The sequence below is a fragment of the Anguilla anguilla genome, chromosome 10, assembly GCF_013347855.1.
Source record: "Anguilla anguilla isolate fAngAng1 chromosome 10, fAngAng1.pri, whole genome shotgun sequence".
Taxonomy (NCBI): domain Eukaryota; kingdom Metazoa; phylum Chordata; class Actinopteri; order Anguilliformes; family Anguillidae; genus Anguilla; species Anguilla anguilla.
In genome coordinates, this window is record NC_049210.1 from 14095511 (window position 1) to 14108708 (window position 13198).

Below are 13198 nucleotides of genomic sequence, written 5' to 3' on the forward strand. Positions count from 1 at the left end.
ATGGCTTGTATACTGAAGAGAAATGTTTGGGGAGAAATGGCCATATATTATGCTATTATTTCTCCTGCTACCAGGTAAGATGTGAGAGAGCTCATATACATTGCACACGTATTAAAGCCATATTTTCGGTAGTGAAGCATTGTGGACCCATCCAATCCCATTACATAGCGGACTCAGAACAAGTAGCTAGTACCTCTGATGGTTTGTTTGTTGACCATCCATTTGTACCACTGTTCAGTCATTCTATGTTATGCTTAGAGTCATTGAACAATACAAATTCAGTATAGTAATCCCTGTTAGAGCAAATACTGGTTGCTATCCTCCAATACAGACTGTTGGGTGAGTACAATTAACTTCATGATAGCTACTGAACATATGTTTTTCTAAACCTGAACCAAAGCACTGTTTTTATGTCAAATATTTTTTTATGTTCCCCCACAAAATCAAATTAAGACAAAACAAACTGGAGCCCTGTGCTGCTACCATGTCGTTTCAGCAGACCTCTGAAGGGATTAATTAAAGACAAGTAAATAAATGAAGGGAAATCGTTAGGGCAATTTGCCGAACTCTCTTTCACCATGCAGATGAACACATCCACTCCTGCGGAGAACAGTATCTCTCTGTTACGAGCGTGTGAGTTAATTAACAGCACTCAAGTGTCGCCAAAGGTATTGCTACCATAAGCAGAAAAAAGCTGGGTGCTTCAAGGCCGCTGCAACAGTGACACGACAGGTCAGTACGCCGACGTGCCTTGGATTTGGCCCTTTTAATTTGACCCACGAGTGACCCATAAGTGAGTCAGATATAGGCAAACGCATATGATGCAAACAAACAGTGCAAAACAGAATAGTAAAACTGTGTGTAAACGAACATGCGTCTTAACATGTCCTAATCTAGATGTATTTGCTGTCCCACTATTTAAGCCATTCAGCTTTACCCTGAAATGTACAGGATTGAATGGGGGACATTGCCTGATAACTAAAAACGGGGAACCCCTCATCAAGATTTTCATGACCAAGAAAGATATATCATTTGTGTAACATGGGTACATCAAAAGGAAACGAAACCAAAACTGAATACCACAGGACAAAAAGCAAAACTCCCAAGATTTTGGCAACATTTCTTAAGAAGAGAAACTTTTTAAAGATATCCCTCTTACATTCATATGAGCTTGGTACAGCGAAACAAAGAAAAGGTTTACATCCATTGTTTTTAAGCCTCCCAAAAACACAAAAAGTTCAGCATGACACAAAATTACTGCACCCTTGACATTGTTTGTATACAAAATATCTGAGGGTAGAAAAGACTTGGCTTTTAATGTTGCTTTTCTCTTAAATATATGTGTATATTTCTTCATACAAACAAACAGGTATATAGCAATATCAAATTTTCTGTATTTGACAAAATCATACATTCCTCATTTTATACATCATGTGTATACACCATGTATGGAATCATTGCTGTGTATATACACAGCACAAGCAATTGTCTATATAAATACATATGTACATGCACATTTCTGCGCAAGGACAATGAGGAGACATGTGACTGAGGTTCATTAAGTGTTCTGACTAAATCACAAGTCTGTGCTAATTACATTGCGCTGTAAATGGGGGAAAGGGACTCAAAGAAGTGACAATTTAGGGCAGAACTGGTGACCTATATAAAAGCCAATGCAATGTGAAGTCATGCCTTGGACTGTGGCAACTATAATTGCTGCTAGATAGAGATTTATCCAAATATTTATCAGAAACCCAAGAGAAGAGACTTCAAACAATGATTTAGCTTTCATGGATTACTGAAAACCAAATATTTGCGTGTTATACATAATTTCTATAGAATCAAGTCCTATTCACATAAATTCATGCTCTGACAGCAATCGCTTCACAGTTGGACCACTGCCTGTTTGTGATGCCTGCACATAATGCACATATTGTCTCATTGTTTTCTTTACTATTCTTGATTGACAGTTGTGTGATTATTTTAAAATGTAATATTCAATGTCATTTCATTCCTTATCCGCAATGTTTTCAGTGGGAGATGTGACTTCCATTTAACATAAAATCAAATTTTATTCAGCTAATAAAGTGTATTTATCTAATGGCCTGCATTCTCTGCAGGCTCGTGCTCCTCATCGCAGCTGCAGACATGAACACGGAAATACGCTTGTTACGCGGCATTGCACTGTTCCTGCCGGCTGGTCCCCATGCAATTGAAGTCACCAGGTTATGGATTACATTCACAGTACATTGGCTTAAAGTCTCATTGGAAAATTAATGCATTTGATTTTTTATTTTTTTCTGCGCGTTATTTACTACCCGTAATTAGCACAGGTTGTCGGTGTCTCTGATGGAATAGTTAATGAACCTCAGATTAAAACAAAAAATAATTTATTATGCATGTCCCTGGAAACCATATGCATGTGTGTAATTACAAATTTGTCCACATAAGATATGCACAATTTATCCCTTATAAAACCCTTACAACAGCTTTTCCATTACAGACTGAGGCCATTGCAACTGGATAGGGAATACAGTGAAACTTCTCCAGGATTTTTTGTCACCAGTTGACATGCAGTCTTTATGTGGATCTGCCCCTCAGGATCTATGTGGACACTGGGTACTAAAATGGCAATATGTATCTGAGAAAACATCCCTGACTTCTAAAGCACTTGGAATGATCATTTAAAAAAGAATAGTACATTTTATTCACTTTCAACACTACCAGTACTATTATTAATATCAATTCAAATAGTTCAGTGACATAATACCTTATCATGGCTGTAAAAAAATACTTTTATTCAAGTTTCGAGACAAAAGGGTAGAGTGAGTCCCATGGCTGGACTGTACGACAACAGAGCAAAAGAAAAAAGGATCCAGGCAGTTCCTTTTTGATTAGATATATGGTTTGAATTAAATTTTTTTGTCACTGTTGGTATATGTTTAAACATTTCTGTCCCTCCTCATGGAGGTGCACATAGGACGACAGCGAATGTCACCAGAGGGGTCAGCATTCCGCAGGGAAAGGCCGGCAGCCCAAGGAGCGAGAGCGAGGGGTGGAGCGAGAGGGCCGTGGCCGAGTCAGAGGTGCAGGAGCACACCTCGTAGTTGTTCTCGGCGTGGCTGGCGTGGCGCTGGCCGTGCGAGCGGGTCTCTGTGCCGTTGGCCTCCAGGGCCGGAGAGTCAGACTGCATGTCGGCACACAGCAGCCAGTCCTTGCTAATGGGCCGTGGGTACCCCGACTCCACCTCCATGTCACTCCCCACCACCCTCCAGTACTCCTTCCCCTTGAAGAAGTAGGAGGCGCCTGGAATAGAGGTAGAGAGAAAGGGACAGAGAGAATGTGAGTGTGTGTGTCTGTGAGAGAAAGAGAGATGTAGGCCTACAGCCAATTTTAAGTGTTTGCTATGCTCACTTCAGGTTACAAGAGCATTAGTACAAATTAAATAGAATTAAATAGAAACAGGTGCATATATTGAATGATATTTCAATTTAAAAATCTAAATTAAATTGAATGTAAGGAAACCTACCTAACTCTGTTTTATGCCTTACCTTGTGAGATATTCTTTCAATTCCATTTATTTGGGACTATGTTAGACATCATATGAGCATCTGATGTGACACAATTGTTGATAATATGATAAATCATATAATTTTCCCTGTGGATTACAGGACACTCACCATCAGACCACCTCATGGCATCATCCAGCTGTGGAGGGACTCCCTTCCACAGCATGCTGTCCTTGGGGTAGCCCAGATCCATGCGCCGTAGATGGTCGTCATAGCGCCAGTACTGGCTGCCCTTGAAGAAGTAGGTCTTTTCATTGTGCAGCCAGACGAAGGCGCCGTCCACACCCTCTAGTGGCAGGCCAAAATCGCCGATTGGTCGGGGGTAGCCCTCCTCCACGTTGTTGTCTTTGAACACCCAGTATTTCAATCCTGAAGGCAGGGTATTAAGAAACGCACTGTTTTCAAATATAAACAGCCATGAATGAACTGTTTGCTAACCAATAAATGTCCTTTTAGAATGAACTGCATTCACAGTCTGAATTGTTTAACGATTGACATTACTGCTCAAAAGACTGTGTGTTGTGTTTGTGCATGCATGCACTATTTGTATATTGCCTCATACTGCAAGTCACTCAGTACAAGTGTGTGTGTGTGTCCATTTTAAGAGTGATGAGGTCATCAGCTGTTTGAAGGGGATAGTTAAAGGGATAGTTTCATTTTTAATTCTGAGAAAATAAACTTCAAGTAACTTCAAGTAACTCCAAAGCCAGTACATAGGAACACAATAATTTTGTGGTTATTATTCAGTCATTTTTAAACATCCATTTTCTACTGGTTCTTCTTTCTTTGAGTGCAACAGTCTCAGGTTGCATGTACTATTGGAAATAGTCTCAAGTGAAAGTAAGACTGAACTTAATTTTTAGAAAAATGATCAGTTAATAACACAAATTACAACCTCATGAGACATAACACTGCTGTACAAACTACTTTGAAGTTACTCGAAGTGTATTTTCTTGATCAGAAACTTGCACAAGCCCCCTATACCAGTCATTATAAAGCCAGCAGGTCATCAGAATCTTCTGTAAATATCTAAAATGTCTTTCATCACACACAAAAACTGTCTGGCCCAATCAAAACCATAAATTAGAACCAGAAAGTGAAGAGGATCTCTTTAACACAGAGCATGCAGCTGCATCACCATGGGACAGACTATGAGGTCACGGTTTTTAGAAACTCCAGCTGGAGGCAAGTGGGAGGACGAGGTTGTGACATTAGAGACGGAATGTTTCCTTCAGACCATGTATTCAGTAAGGCAAAGTCAGTTAAAATGGGAATGAGCAGCAGAGAGAGCCAAAACAAGAGACACATTATGGTGTAGAAGCATTCGGAAACACATATTTAATCATGAATGGCTTATGATGCTTCTTCCTTGTATTAGAGATGAATGTTTACAAACTCTTAAAGAGTACATTTTACAACTGTAAATTATGAGTCTAATGATTCTAATGGCACTTCAACCACCTTTATAGGCAGGGTTCAAATAACAACCATAAATCCTGTCCAGTATAACCGCATTTAGGTTCTCACAGTCTTTCTAGTGCGGTACCTTTGAAGAAGACGATCTTGTGGTCCCCAGGCCGCTCGTACACAGCGTCCACGCTGTCCAGGTTGGCGGGCAGTCCCCTCCAGAACCGATGGATCTGGGCCGGTCGCAGGGACACCAGGTGCTTCTCTCGGGTCAGACGCCAGAAGTACTTCCCTGAGGGGATGAGGGAGTGAGGAAAACAGGCGTACGAGGTCATTCGCTGCGGAAGTGTTTTTGAGGCCACAACAGGGCAAGCACAAGCAGCTCCCTGGGTCAACAGATAAACGTCAGCACAGATAAACAGATAAACAGCCACGCGGACACAAGCGAATTGCAAAGGCTGCAACAGAGACAAAGCTGCTGTCGAACTTGAGTTAGCATTCCCTACTTCATAAGGAGAAGCAATGGCAAGTGTGAAACAGGGAGGAAGGGAAAGAGAGGTGAGGACGTGGGTGGAAGGAATTGATTAGACAGGGGACAGCCCTTTGTGCCTTCTGTAATAACTGCACCTCTGATGGTATTCCAAGCCCGAAATTATTCAATATACTGCGAGATGAGGTTCTTCTTTTGAGACAATTTCATGAACCACAAGAACAAAGAAACCTGCTTCAGACTCATTGGAATCATCATCACTAAAGCCTACATCATCAAACAAGAACTGGAGCATTGAGGAATGCTTTTATTGGTCACTGAAAAGAACACTATGAACACCTCAAGGATATTCTACAGAACTGTAGAATGTGTGCTGAGCAAAAGCAGGCACTCAGCTGGGGTTAATATTGATCATGGCTCTCTGCTCTGCTTTTCTCCTGGACCCTTTACCTTTGAAAAAGAAGGCTTCTCCACGAATCTGGGCCACGGCATCAAAGTGAGTGCTGCATCTGTCTGGGGCGTCAGGATCTAGCCTGAGAAACAAAAAGGGCACAATGTGTCTGTGCATGGCTGTGAATGGGAGTATGTGTGTGTGTGTGTGTGTGTGTGTGTTCAATTTAATAAAACTTTCATCAAACAGAGAAAGTATTATTCCCAGGTAGGACCAGTCTATTTTGTTATATTTGAATTTTCATCAAGCGAATAACTGATGCAGAAACTTTCATGCAACTTGAATACTGATGGTAAAAGCAGAATCTTACAAAAGCGAAAATTACATTTTCACACCATATTAACAGAGCTATATAAAGTGACCTGTGGTGACCCTTTCCACTCTTAGCCCTGTGATCACAAATAAGCCATGGGTAGGGAGTGGGAAATGGTTTCTCTGCAACTCTGAAAACGGCCAAAGAAGGCCTCTCACTCACGGGATAGTCGACCTGTTTTCGGGGAGGTCCAGTAAGACAGGGGGATCTGCACTGTGGGAGGTATCAGGGCGGTCCGTGTGAGATACTGAATCTCGAACCCCTGTGAAAGAGTAGGAGACTACTGTTACTGTGCTATATTCACTAGCAATTAACCACAGAAGGGTAATGTGAATTATATACAGCCTCTGAATGCTGTGACATTGTCTTAACTGGTACAGCAAAGAAAAGGCTGGTGTCCTTTTCTTTGACAGGAAGCTTGTAGTCATATAATAGTCATAAATATATAAGTTGAAATAACTCATGCTAAACATCCCATCTTTTCAGATTTAGACAGCATGCTATTTCCAGTAATGTTATAGCATATGTCATATTGTATAGATGGGCAATTATCTTATTTCTGACATGTTCCATGAATATGCACAGATATAATACTTATGGGCAAATCAGTAAGTGGGACTGGAACTATCCGTTTCATATCCTGGAATAGAAAAACTTGATCAACCAACTGTTACAGGTATTACAGTATGGAAAGTCCATCTGCCTTGGAATCTTCACCTACCATAGAGCTGCCAGACACGGACCTTGTCCTCATAGGGGAGGCTGTACTTTAGCGGATCTCCCACCGGGCCCTGGTAGTACGGCCTCATGATGGACTCGATGGCGGAGGTGTGCGCCAGGCCGATGGCGTGACCAAACTCGTGCACGGCCACCGCAAACAGATCCATCCCATCTGGAACAGCGGGAAGAACGAAGGCAAAGTTAGATGCATTTTTTCCCAAGGATGGAATAAGACATTCTGTCTCAACTGCCATGAGGTTTGCCGAGTTTATAAAAAGCAGAATATAAGGTAAATATCAGAATCAAAACATACAAGTTTGACATTTTAAGAAAATCCCTAAAGGCCTCTTTGATTCTTCTATATAAAACTCAGCAAGATGTACGATTATTGAATTCTTCCCTGAACCCTCTGAGGTAACAGAAAAGAAAATCGACTAATTCAACTCAGTTCCCTGTAGTGGCAAGATCCTCCAAGTCAACAACTGAGGCCCTGCTCTCTGAGCCCTGTAAAGCGTGTGACACAAACCCAAAAATGTACTGGAAAACATCAATTTGTTCCAGCTATTTTGGATCAGCTGGAAGACCCTGAGAATCAGATCCATAATGTAATCTCCATTCTAGGTTAGGACAAGGCGGTAGAGGTTTATGAACTCATACATTTGCAGTAAGGACATTAGTTAGTACAGCGATTGTGTCTTCCGTTCTTTCAAAGCCACGAAAGTCTTTAATATTTAATTCTGATTAAATTTAATGCTGAATGCCTGTAATTGATCTGGACATTTAGTGAAATGATTAGTATTTAGGATAAATTCTTTCTGTCAGTATACTGCATGAGCTCTCTCAAGTAGGTGGTGGTGTGCACACATTGGTGTCTGGCAGATAGAGGCCGTCCAATAAGATTCCCCAGCCCGCAGAAACAGCTGGCAGTGGTGGTGTAAGATGAATGCATAATGAGGAATAAGAGAGTCAAATAAATAACAACTCTTGAACATTTGCCAGCCCTTTCTAAAGTTCAATGCCAGAAGACTTTGCTAAGTGCTGTGGAGACTACTGAGCCACAGGATACAAGAGTACAAACATTTTTCGTATGCAATGTATTACCCCCGATGGCTCCTCTAAATTAAAAGCTTCTTAAAAGATCTTACTAATTCTCATCTTTGTCTCGCTGCTACTATCCAGTCCACTGCTGAAAAAAACAAAAAATACATATTTCTGAAAATGCGAAAGAGCCAAAATGTTCAACTTGGTCACAGACCACAAATAGGAATTTGGAACTTTGCATTAAGCTGGTGCTTGCCTGTGTTACAGTGGGCTCTCCTTTGAACTGTGAAAACCAGTCTGCATTAGCAGAAATGTATAAGTAGGCAATTAATAAAAGCAAGCTGGATGTTGCCACAAACACAAATTCCTATGGCTCCAGATGACCTGCAAGAAACTGATAAGGCTGATTATAATGGGATCTGTATGGGGTTCAGGCTTGACTGACCACTGCATTATTTAAATTAACCAGAGGGGATCTGCAAGCACAGATTAATGTAGTTCTTAACAGTCTCCATCCCTGCACATTACTATCCTTAATAAACAAATTTTTCACATCCAGTTTCAATTTTATTAAATATCATTCACACCCTCAAACTATACTCAACAGGGAAAATTATTTCAACATCGATTCCTCTAAATGATTAATGTCTATCATTCATTGTTCATGAAATAAACACAATTATTTTGAGATTTGTTTTTGGAGCTTTTTTAAATTGAGTTCAGTCCCTTGGTATGTGACGTCGTGAACCTTCAGGGCCCTGTTTCACGTACATTACTTAAACAATCCTGGATAATTTCATGCGTATCGTATCAAATTATTTTGTGAATTAAATTTGGGCTTAGGGTGGAGCCACACATCCTCCAATGAGAAGCGAATTTGTCTGATTGGGTCACGATAACCAATCAGATTACAGATCCGATGTGTACATTGTCCCCCATTTCAAATTTTATCACACCCATGAATGACCGATAGTGAAAGGCGAGATCAATGTCTTGTCAGAGAATGTGTGGCTTCACCCTTGCTCCATTTCACGAATTTACATTAACTAATCAAATCCTAATCTACCATTGAATCATCTCTAATAACTGGCCACACCTGCTTGACTATATAGGGGAGATGAACCGCATGCCAAAAACAGGATAGACACAAGGCAAGGTGATGCTGCCCTTTGCAGGCATACTTGACATTGAAATTGGCTCGTTCATCGACAAGAACCTCTTACAAACGGTACTTTCATCTCTGCTTTTGGTGTGTGTGTGATTTCACCATGTGGCTTATAGGCCATGTTCATATTATCCAGCTAACGAGGGCTTAAACCTGTGGTTTCACAGATTTGGGCTTAAGACTCTGTTGCTCTGGTAACAAGTCTGGCTAAATTATGGACTCACTTTGTGAGACCGAAAATCCTGGGCTCATCCCGAAATGTCAACAACAACTTATCGGGTTAACTCAGTTCACCAAGTACGTGAAACAGGGCCTAAAACTCCCAGTTCTTTTCAATAAATCAGAATTTTATTTTGTTACTGAGATGTCTGTCACATTTCCATGTGAATCTGCATGCACCATAACACACTGTGACTGAAGTGGTAATTGTGTCCCCAAAGCCATAGACAAAGACAAAATAGCAACAGCAGGTGCAAACAAGAAAGACAGTTATTCATCAATGTATGGCAGAATAGTTTACAAGAGCCCTGAAGTAGCCATTTCAACCTGGCACATGCACAGATAGAGACCAACATATATGCTGAATCATATGTCCCTGCCCTGAGACAGCAAAAGCTCTGATTTTTTAAAAGAAAAAAGGAAATACATTTAAAACCTGGCTATTTAACAAAATCAGCTCTGGCAGCCTATTTTCTTTGACAGTAGTTTCTTTTCTGATGTGCAAAGATTTCTGGGAAATATTCCTGTGTACATTGTTGTCTAATATCAAATTTCAATTTTTTTATCATGTGATGATGCAAAATGACATAACTGGTAGGTAGTTTTGGTGATGAAATTTAAACATCTGCTAGCTAACTATACAGATGGGATCTATCAATAACCGTCCCTGCCAAACAGCTGTCAATCTAGACCTGTTTTAGAGCTGAGATCAACACACCTCAGTCTCCAAACCTGTGAAAATGCTTGTGAAACGCCATTCGATAATTTCTACCTTTGGTGAGGCATGTACCTTCCTGCAATGCTGTTGCTTGTAACAATGTCGCAACAGTAGAGTGCCTATTGTCTAAATTAAAATGAATTAAGAACTATGTGAGGATGAATAGACTATAGGGCAGGAGAGACTGAATGGACTGGCAGTACTTTCTACAGAGAGCAGCAGAGCCCCGGAGCTGTATTTGAAGGAGATTGTTTACAAATTTGCACAATGCAAAGCTGGTCATATGCCCTTCAAATGAGTGAGTAGACAAATCGCTTTTCAAGGGGACTAGAGTGGGATTTCTGATGAGCCGACATGCCAGCCAGAGTGTTGTAAGTTGAGTTCTCTGTGTAATCTCTGTCTCGATAATTGAGTTTTTTATTTGTCTGAGCAAATTCGCCAAGCTAAGGATATGGATTGTGGGTTAAGGATAACTGAAATCCACACGCACTGCTTCTAAAAGTGAAAGCACTCATGACTGAAGTTGTAGGAAAGTGGTAGTCGGTCGTCTTTATAAACAGCTATAGCTGTTTGAGACTGACTACTAATATTTTTAGTACAGAAATGATATTCAGACTCTTCTAAGAGAGAAATCAACTGTTGAATTAGTTACCTAATTATATGTAAAATTGGTAGACCAAGAGGAGCTCTGAGACAATGTCGAGAAGCATTGACAAGTGACAAGCTAAGCTGCTTATGGGACCCTGAGATGTTCCATTGACACAGACATCATTATCTCCTCCATCATTTGACAAAGACTTGCTCCACCCCCATCCCAGTCCAGGTTTTCATGCCTGTCCAGACCTGTGTACATGATAAATTGTGTAAATGTATGGATATACAGTATATGATAATTGTACTGTGTGAGTTACACCAAATGCAAATTAAAGCAACCCTCCAGCTAAGTGCAGATACTCAGTGAGGCAAAATTTAAACTGGGCCATGATGGACTAATCTGCAATGTAGCCCAGGGAAAAAAAACATCTCATAAATATTATAACAGTGATTCATGCCTGGTAATAAGATATCAAATCTCATCATTAAAGCCAGCTCATTAAAACACAGGATGTGAAATGACAGGTCCAAATTTGTGCCCGTCGCCTACACACCAGACACAGGCTGCGTTCTGCCTTGCTCAGACACGCGTGTCCACCGCGCAAAGCGGAAGAGTGGAGAACAGGAGCAGGTGGATTGATTAAATCTTTAACTAGCTTCGTTTGCCCAGCTATGGCTATATTGATATGTCTGCCTACACAGCTGCTAAAGGCTCTGTACCAAGGGTTATGGGACATCAAATTTGAGTTACCATCAAGTGCAGGTGCATGAAAACGCAAAATAATAGGTGCTCTGAAGGATAGGGTCTCCAGAACCATCTAGCCCCATCCCTATAGCGCCTAATGAGGATGGGTAATCTTGAGCCTGGGCTCTCCAATGTTACACAGTGACACTAATATAACATATGAGATGTCAATTAATTTTGCTAAATTATGAAAAACAGTTTCTGGGCATTTCTACAAAAGATAGACGTACAGATTTACCAACAATGCTGATACAGAATGCACCGTTGGGTTGACTGACAGTTCAAGACGCATTATGCACTATAGAGCTACTACCATGGCAGATACTTAAACAACTTGTAATGGCCTGCCTCAGAACTTCACACCCTCACCTGGTGATCTGAAGGTCCAGTCCTCATCATCATCAAAGTGTGTGTTCCCTGCAGTGAAGCGGTCTCCTGGGTAGAAGGCGTGTGCCACGGTGCCCCCGGGTCCATCGAAGGGGTACCCGTCATTGTGGTCGGCCTTGGTGAACTCGACCTGGATGTCTGCCTCGCTGCCTGCCACCTCGTGGAAGTTGAGGGGCGAGACGTCGCTCCAAACCTTCAGGGCATAGTACATCAGGGCCCGCACCGTGTCCCGGCCAAGCTGGTGAGACTCTTTCGGGAATGTCCGTATCCTGTGGGTGTGATTCCAAAACAGAATCGGCGAAAAAATAAGTGTAATAGAGATGATCACTTTGGCTATTAGTTTTACAATCTTGATGACAGAAATGAGCCTTCATTAAATTGTTTTTTTCAATTAAACACCTTGGTAGTTTAATCAATTGGATCAAAACAATTTGAACAATACTATACATATATATACTATACACCCAATTATACCAATTACACAATGTAAACAAATGCATGCCATTCATTTTTTTAACATACCTGTAGGCTATTTTCATTCTGTACACTTGTATTTGTATTGGTAACAGCAATTGTATTTCTTTAGAAGAATTATGTAGCCATTGTAGCCAATAACAATTAGGATGACATTATTTGCTGCTGTGCAATCATGGGTCTCCCCACCTGAATTCCAAGATCAGCATGCATCCAACACACACACACACGCATCTTCAGCTGCGGTCCAATAAGCAAAGGATAAATAAATTGGTCTGACTTTTTGAACTGATTTAGTGCAATCCCCATCCCTGCTTGTACCTTTTCTGCTACACAATCTCTGCTCCGTAAGTTGATGCATTAAGTCGGACACAAATCTCTGAACACACTGTTGTCAGCTGGCTGCAAGATGCACTTATTACAGTCTTCATGTGCAAAAAAATCTGTTCACACATATAGATGGAATCCGAATGCAGGGATAAATGCAAAAGCCACCTTTTTCAAACTGACAGACTTCTCAGGTGGACTCTCCCAACAGGCCACAGTAGATGCACTTCACAGTTCTCAGTACCCATCCACTCAAATAAGGGCATGCTCAGATCATTCACCTCAAGGAGTTTATCAAAAAATAAAAAAATTGGACCATGTCCCTGGAAGTCTTGAAATCTGGAACAGAGAATCCAATCTCAAGTCCTTCCATGTACGTAGTGATGTCATCAACTGACAGTCTGGGGCAATGGCAGCTCCTTCAGATGCCTGAAGTAATGAAAAGTTCCACTTTGAACATCCCTTCCGTGCATCATACAGAGCCAGTATGATTTGGCCTGTGCCTTGCAGCTGTACTCTAAGTCAAATGCATTAAGATGGCCTGTGATGTCAGTTAAAAACACGAGCTTCACAAGGCA

At 41.1% G+C, this 13198-nt stretch overlaps 1 protein-coding gene across 1 annotated transcript in view; it reads right to left on the reverse strand.

Moving 5' to 3' along the window:
• Positions 1-1297: 1297 nt before the first annotated feature.
• LOC118237134 (matrix metalloproteinase-17-like) overlaps positions 1298-13198 on the reverse strand; it is a 30343-nt gene continuing 18442 nt past the window's right edge. The window contains exons 4-10 of the mRNA XM_035435594.1: positions 11802-12088; positions 6952-7122; positions 6393-6492; positions 5917-5999; positions 5116-5268; positions 3681-3938; positions 1298-3306 (exon numbers count right to left, since the gene is read on the reverse strand). Of these exons, the coding sequence (XP_035291485.1) occupies positions 2963-3306; positions 3681-3938; positions 5116-5268; positions 5917-5999; positions 6393-6492; positions 6952-7122; positions 11802-12088 (1396 nt within the window). The 3' untranslated portion in view covers positions 1298-2962. The remainder of the gene's footprint in view (positions 3307-3680; positions 3939-5115; positions 5269-5916; positions 6000-6392; positions 6493-6951; positions 7123-11801; positions 12089-13198) is intronic.